Source organism: Sander lucioperca, chromosome 1, assembly GCF_008315115.2.
Source record: "Sander lucioperca isolate FBNREF2018 chromosome 1, SLUC_FBN_1.2, whole genome shotgun sequence".
NCBI lineage: Eukaryota > Metazoa > Chordata > Actinopteri > Perciformes > Percidae > Sander > Sander lucioperca.
In genome coordinates this window covers 28,646,177-28,654,524 of record NC_050173.1, presented here as the reverse complement: position 1 = coordinate 28,654,524, position 8,348 = coordinate 28,646,177, and the positions used below count along the sequence as shown (strand labels likewise).

At 39.1% G+C, this 8,348-nt stretch overlaps 1 protein-coding gene across 1 annotated transcript in view; it reads right to left on the bottom strand.

The window, feature by feature from the left end:
- The window catches only part of xpnpep2 (X-prolyl aminopeptidase (aminopeptidase P) 2, membrane-bound), a 100,358-nt gene extending 93,093 nt beyond the window's left edge, over positions 1-7,265 (bottom strand). The window contains exons 1-2 of the mRNA XM_031303036.2: positions 7,173-7,265; positions 6,379-6,460 (exon numbers count right to left, since the gene is read on the bottom strand). Of these exons, the coding sequence (XP_031158896.1) occupies positions 6,379-6,460; positions 7,173-7,201 (111 nt within the window). The 5' untranslated portion in view covers positions 7,202-7,265. The remainder of the gene's footprint in view (positions 1-6,378; positions 6,461-7,172) is intronic.
- Between the last annotated feature and the right edge of the window lie 1,083 nt (positions 7,266-8,348).

Here is an 8,348-nt window from a genome sequence, read left to right as displayed (position 1 = left end):
GTTTGTAGATGGGCAGAAAGGGCCGCCAGTGGGGCATTACTGCGAAGCCAGACGTCCCTTTCAGGAGTTCAAGGTCCATCTGCGAGAGTGGCTCCAGCCCTGTACACTGTCACTGTGTGTCACTGCCTGCCAGCCACCAGTACACTGCTGGGAGGATGGGGTTGGATGAAGGAGTTGGTGGGTATATTGGGTTTGTTGCGAGAGAAAAAAATAAAACTTTCAGGATGATGAGTGAGGTACTATGGATAATGAGTGTCAGACACAGTTGCAAACTCTCTTTTTTAAATTATTGACAACATTCCTTCAGCTGGAGAAAAAGGAAAAGCAGTGGGATTTACAGATCGGAAATACAGTATGAGGTGTTCTGTGCCTTCAGTACTTCAATATATATATATATATATATATATATATATATATAAACAGACCGTAGGAGTAACATCTGGATTGCTCTTGGCACAGAGTCCCAGAATCAACTTCTGCCACATCATTAAAACCTTTACTGCAGTTGGCTATCCCACAATACCACCAACAAAGCCCACAGAACCGCTGACAAACCCACAACGGTGGATATTACCCAGCTCACCGCTCTCGCTCAACCACCTAGACTCCACAGACTCAAATTATACAGATTGCAAATGAAGAACACATGTACAGTAATGAGCAGGTGTTTCAAAAATTTGGATTACATTTGTATTATTTTTTATCTTATATTAATAGATAGAATCTTAATGTTATTCTGTATCAACAAGTCAATGATTCACTTGATGATTGTGTTTGCAGTGTTTGAGCCGGTCACTGCTCTTTCCAAGGAGGACAATAAACAATACTGTAAAAACCATACACCGTTTTAAAATACAAAATTATATTTTTAATATGAGAAATTTCACATGGATGAAAAAAGGGCGATTAAGAAATTACTGTACATCTCTTTCTTTCACCACTGCTGTGCCACTAACAACTATATATTCTATATTACCATATATATACTGTAACAGTAACTAATAGTGAAAAACTGTACTGTACCTCACATTTACTTATTTTTGGGCATTTTATTCCTTTATTAGATAGTAAACAGTAGAGACATGACAGGAAATAAGGGGAGAGAGAGAGATGGGGAATGACATAAATTGGGAATGTTGCAGTTCACCAGTGCAGCCCACTTTTTCTTTATTCTAATCATTACATTCAAAAGTGGCAACTGCTAAAAAGTTGTCTACTTGTGGTAATAATGACAAACTACCGGAAAGTCATTTCTGACAATCAATGCTGAAGATATCGGATATCATCAGATTGATCCTGTTGACAGTCTCCCCTTTAGCTGCTAAGCTAATGTTATAGTTTCACTGACAGACAGGACAAGCTGCTGCTCAGCCCTGAATGTCCAGAATACCTGATTAAGGTGATTAAGATACTGATGTTATCTATCTAGCTACAACAATCACGGCTGTAAAATGACGTTACAGTCAACTAACGCTAGATTATTAAACTACAGAGTCATCACTCTGTCCTTTTTACCACCAAAAAGAAGCAATCCTCACCAAACGTTTTAAAAATCTAAATGGAAAAGAGTGGCATTTTGTCTTTCTAACGGACCATCTTTGGCCAAGCATTGATCCTGCCCTTGATATTATGGTGGATAACTGGGCGCAGGGCAGCTGCCTTGACAGGACGTGTCATGTTTTGGTGCACTTTGGCTCAAACCCTATGTATGTATGTGAGGTAATTCTTGCATCTGCTTCTGAAAAGAAAAACAAAACAACTCCTGACTGCAAACAGAGCCTGGAGCCAGGTAAAAGGCAGGAATAAGAGTCTGTAATGCACCTCAGCTGTGTTAACACCAGCAGCTCTGCAGTGGCAACGGATCACTGGAGTGGTCATAAAAACAAAGCCAGCACAAACACAGGACGGGGGTAGAGAAATGCAAAGCTGGGATGGGGGTGACATACAGAAAAGGGAACTAGTGGCTGCATGAGATTCCAAGAGTTCCCCTTGTCTACTGTACATGTGTTTGGGATTTACTGTAAGTATTAACCTCCACTGCTCTTTTAAAACATCAATAAGAAAACATGACAATGGTGACTAGTGAATTTCTCTGAACTCAAGTTCCTTGTTAATGAGCCAAGACTTCCTTCAGGATTATTCTATACACTGTGCAGCTTAGCCACATTAGCTTTAGCTCACAGGCCAGGAACAAAGCGAGTGCACCGGCCCATAGGCTAATATTATCAGGGTCATAACTTTCCCATCATTAGAACGTTACACATTGATGACGGATGGACTTAGGATATAAACTGTTAGCTTCCTTAAGCCTTTCCTTAAGTGTCCTCTTTTGGGGCCAAAAGGACACTTCCTTTTTAATTACGCAGAGACATGTTGGCATCATAGACTGTAAAAAATAATGGACGAAGCTTCCGGGCCTGAAAAATGAAACCAGTGCGGTAGTAAACCTGCATTCTATCTAGTTTCCAGCAGAGGGCAACTCCACTGGTTGCAAAAAGAAGTCCGTTTCTAAGAAGTCTATGGGAAAATGACCCTACTTCTTACTTGATGTATTACCTCAGTAAAAAAATTTTATGATGAGTTTATGGTCTCAATCGCTATTTTCAAGTCTTTTTCAATACAGCATGATGTTCATTTTGTAAATTATGGTCCCATTTATTTTAAAATAGAGATGTTGAAGCGGGGGACGCTTTAGGGCGTGGCTACACACCAACCTGTCAATCAGGACAGAGGCTTAGCAATGCTAACCATGACACTGTGTACAGTAAAAAAGACCTGAACTTGTTTTAGGGTGTCTCCACTTACATCTCCACTGGATGACTCACTTCAGAAGGGTTGAAAATCTGCAAATGTTAGCGTAGACCTTAGCACAGCACCCTTGCTACCATAAGAAACACTCGCTTGGCCATGTCATCCTCCCCAGCTCCACCCTCTTGTCAAAAATTGCCACGTCCAAACTTGAGGCTTCAAAACGACAGTGAACAAACCAATGGGTGACATCACTGCTGCTACGTCCACTATTTTTACAGTCTATGGTTGGCACCCGTCTCCCTGCCCTTCTCCCTTAATTGTGGCAACACAAGCATGAAGGTGTGTTGTCCATGTAAAGGTATGGGGACCCTAGCTAAGTGAAATCTTTATGGTCATATATGAGGTGGTAAACAAAAAACCCTCAGGGAATTTAATGTGACATAGTAAAGCTTTGCAAAGCCATTGTGTTGTGCTGTCATGTTAGAAAGAGCCTAAAACTTTTTATTGAGCAATGTCTATTTACAGGAATGCTTTCTATTGTTTGGATGCCTGTAACATTACATTTCATCATGCCTTCCTACATGTTAAATTTTTAATAACATAGGATGTAAACAGCTTTAAACAACAATCTTAAGAGTCCAGTTGACCTTGAGGTTTTCTGCGATAGCCTTATCTTTAACCACACAACATACACATGTACACATAGCATGCTCAGAGCCAGCTCATACGGGTGTCACCCAAAACAACATGTTTATCAGCTGTGTGTATGACACAGATTATCTGATAACACATCCTGGAAGATCCATTCAAGGTCACATCAGTCAAGCCCACTCCTCTTCTCCCCTAACCGAAAGCATTTAAAGAAACAATTTGCTGCTGGTCAGAGGATCTGTGAAGTGCTATTATCTTGTTAGGGCCAGTTAAGAGGCCGTGTCTCTGAAGGCTGAGCCGACCCTGTCAGGACACCGTCACTTTGCTCTGTGGGCTGCCATGCAACCATAAACGAGTTAACGGTCCAAACTTCTTTGCCACATGGACACTCAAAGAGACAAACACGCACACAAAGACAGACAACGTGAGTCACTTCACTACACTCAAGGTATTTCCCTGATCTGTCAAGTGGCTCAAAGGAGTCAAGTATGCTGAGAGACTATATGAGACTGAATGTTTTTGTCTCAGCCTATATATATATATATATATATATATATATATATATATATATATATATATATATATATATATATACATATGTTTATATAATTATTTAACAGTCAAAATTAGACACAGTCATAAATTATGTCCATGCAGCATGCTGGTATATCAGTTGTATGTGTACGTTCAAATGGAGCTTATAGCCTAGTAAGGGAGTTACTCTACAACTTATGATAATAAATGCACCATAAAATGCACCATACAAGTAATTTCTTTCTACGTAAAGTCCCATCATGTCCCATGATCAGAAAGTCATAAGTAAGTCACAGAGATGACCATCTTTATGTGTGACACAGCAAACCTAACATAAGCAATCAATAAATGAACATAGACTCATTAATGATGTAACAGACAAACATGCGTTGTTAGCTAGTGCATACTTGATTGCACAAATCCCATTCTCCATCTCAATAAAACAATCCATTGTACTATGTCTCTTACTTCCCATCACTAGTTTTTAGTGGCTTCAATTCCCATTTTATCCAAGTGATGCACTAGGTGAAACGTCAGTCTGTGATGATTTGTTTTTATTAGTCTACTTTGTTAAATTATGGATTGAATTATAGGTTATGAAAATGAACAAAGTGATGAGTCAAGTGTGACCTAAGTAGCTACAACACAGCCGTTTGTGTTAACTTAACACTCCAACTTACAGTACAATCACACTTATGTTTAGCTGGTACAACAGGTCTCAGGTCTTTTCCCATAAAAATTTGCAAGTTAATCAAGGTGAAGATCTATTTGACCGATGTTTGAAGCTTCAAACTAGAAGAATGTGTGATTTTGACTGAATTGATTATTTTAAAAAAGGGAAAAAGTGAAATTATTGCATTTACTCTCATTTGCCTGAAATTTGGCATATCCTAAAAAAACAAGGATTCAGAAAACATTGGTCATGTTGTTACTGGATTTCTGTTCCACTTTAAATAGCAAATAGAAAAACATAACTGATTGCAGCAGGAGCTGGTACTGAGCCATTCAAAGCGAAGACAATGATGTCGTGACACACACTGACCTATAATTGCCAACAGCAGAGTGCTGAGGGGCAGTGATTGGCTGGCTCTTAGGGCCCTGTGGCCTTAGAGGATGAGAGCCATCATGCAATTGCACAGGATCAGCAAATCACTGTCAGATGCCCACTGGCTAGACCACTCCAAACCAAAGCTATTTTCCCATCAGCATCATGTACTCTCCAATAATGACAATACAATAAAGGTAATAGGGCTAAAGAAATCTTGGCTCATGAGTTTCATTCATTTAGTACCACAGAAAAAGGCTGCGTTTGTACATGTGTAATAAATACATTAGTGTAGAGATACAGACATTAGTTAGCAAGGAAGCATTTGGGCGATGTCCAGGCATTTCTAATCTGCCAACACAGATTAGGTGAACTCTATTTAAACCATAATAGCAGATTTCCTTAAATCACTGCCAAAACTCTACAGTTTAACAAGCATTTGAAGATGTTCTAGAAAACTGTTCCTATTAGCCCGTCAGGCAGTTTCTGATGTCTTAATGCAGGTCAGCTCTCAGACCTGCAGCTGCACAGAAAAAGGCAGACTGGGGAAAGGCGGGGGGGGGGGGTTGTGGAATAAAACCAGAATCAGCAGCTCTCCTTCTGCCTCCTTTCTTATCTGCTCGCACAGCCAGTTGAGAAGCACACAGACACAGTACTGTAAGACACAGCCAAGCTTTTCTGGCATCTCTCCCCCCACTAAGGAGAGAAGAGTTTGTCCTCCCATCTACACCCCTGTGAAGCCCAACACACATCAAGCAGCAGCCACAAGTACATTTAATTGGCCAGCTGTCTGGTCAGAGCTACTAATTACTTCAGAAGCAGCAGACAGCAGTTATTTGACAGTCGCTTAAGCCATATAATGTAGGAGCACACATTAGAACTGTGCACAAGAGTGCAAGCATGAGCCATATGCAAATATCAGAGATGGTCCTTGCCCCTACATCCCCACTGGAGCGAATCTGCACTTTCCTATTTTTCCTTCAGGATGTTAATTGATTAAAAATTCAACATATGGTAATACAAAGCTTATGAGTGAGGCTCCTCTCACAGGCAATATATGTAGTCAATTGCACAGTAAATCAAAGTGATGTCTTATCAACTAATTATCTCCACTGAATTGTTTATCAAACACAAACCCTGAAGACTTTTCTCTCATCCGCTACAGTGTTTCTGTGTAAATCTCTTTGTGTGCACATATAGTTGTGTGAATTGTATGTATGTGTGTATGTGTGTGTGTGTGTGTGTGTGTGTGTGTGTGTGTGTGTGTGTGTGTGTGTGTGTGTGTGTGTGTGTGTGTGTGTGTGTGTGTGTGTGTGCATGTGTAGGTGACATCTCTGGCTAACATTGCGTGTAAGACTAGTAAACACAGACATCAGCAATATACAAAGCACACTGACCGTGGATGCCACAGGGAGACACAGCGGAGATGAGTCAGGAGGGCCGGAGGGTGGAAGATGATCAAGGGCCAGCAGATTAATGCTGAAAAGAGCACACGTTGCTTTTATATTTGATGTGCTCACAATTTTTTATGGTGGTTGAATGCATGTCTTGTAAGCTGCTATATGAAAGTCATGTAATTTAATTATGTCATATAATTGTTATACTTATGCAACTTGTTTTCACCTCAAAATAAGGTGGGCAGTCCAGTTAAGTTTCCCACAGTTAGTGACAGTCAGTTACGCATCCATTCTGCTGAAAATACAGTAAATCCATGAAAAACTTAATTTAATAACACTTAATAACGCATATATTTCAAATACTCAAAGACTCTTTCAACCATCTGGAGAGAAAAGATCTTTAAAAGAAAAACTCCAAATACACCTAGCTAGTATAACATTAACCTGATAAAATAACGTTTTTTGTTTGTTTAGAATTGCTGTGTGGTTAGAACAAACCCTAATGTTTCACTATAACTACTTTAAACAGCCACTGTAACCGACAGACATTAATATAAAGAGACTGACAAAAACAAAAATGGGTTACTGAAACACTTACAGTAGTTAAGTGCTTTGGTATTTCTTGGTAGGTTATTCCTTTTTGTCCTGAACTATGCTAATGTTAGCTCCCACAGTTAGCAGGTTAGCTAGCAATATGGCGTCCAATTGTCTTGGTTGTCTGAATTAAAAAATGTCCATGTTCTCCCGATGGTTCTCCCATACTCCCTCAGAGTCTCCCTCAGAGGTAGACTTACTAAAACTTGGGAATTAAAGGCTGTAACATTAATTGAAGCAGGATCCATCCTGTGTAGCTTATGACCTCTTGTACACAGCAGAGAGAGGTTTTTGAAGTTTTTTTCTAACATAGCATTCCACAACATCCCCACATTAAACAAGATACAGGTTTAAAACAGAAAATTTGATTTATTAAAATTGATATGAAGATTTTGCAGAGAACATCATAAAATAAATCACATCCATTATTTATTTTTTTATTTGAATGATTTCAACAAAAAAAATACAACATTTTACAACCATATAATTTGTGACAGCATGTAATGTTAGTTTGACTTTCTGTAGCCAAATACTAAAGCTTAAAAAAAAATTGTAACAGCATTATGTAAATTAATAAATAGTAAAGATTGGATGCATTATAACTATTTCCACCAACATTTACAGACATTTTAGTCTTGACCGAAAGGAGCACATGTATATTGAACCACAATATACTGGACGACAGTTTAAAACTAGACTGATTGGTAACGCTGCTTGGCAACCTTTAGAACCCAGGACATTAATTATTGCGTGTTTCTGTATTAAAACACAAAACGGTCATCCATAACACATGTCACACTGTTGGATTTTATCTGCCGAATCAGTCAACTGACTTAAAAAATTGTACACTGCTGGCCTGCCGCTGTGGTCAGCATTTATTGTGCAGGCTTCCATACAGGACAAACTTCTTGCATTTAAGGAAATAGTTTACAGATAACATGTTTGCACCATAAACCCTACCAAACAAATGTGAGGATAACCATACAAAATTAAACAGTTTGACATACCAAACTCAAGTTGTAAATTGTCACAGAGTGTTTATAAGAGGTGGTGAGTGGCTACCTCAGAAGATCTCTGCAGAGCTGCAATTGGATAGATCCGGGATCTGTTTGTAATGCATTATTGACACAGTTAATGTACAATTAAAAATCGGACTGGTTCCAAATTGGCTCCATTTCACTTCACTATGGGGAAAACTGACATAATGAATGTTAAATGAATCATGCATTTAAGGATAAATTATTGTACAAGTAAAATAATTATTGTACACCTGGCAACACTGACAACAACTGAACCTGGAGGAGGAACAGACATGGTCATCAGTCCTGTGAACCATATTTATAATCGTCCAACAATCTAGTGTGTGCCTGCATTAA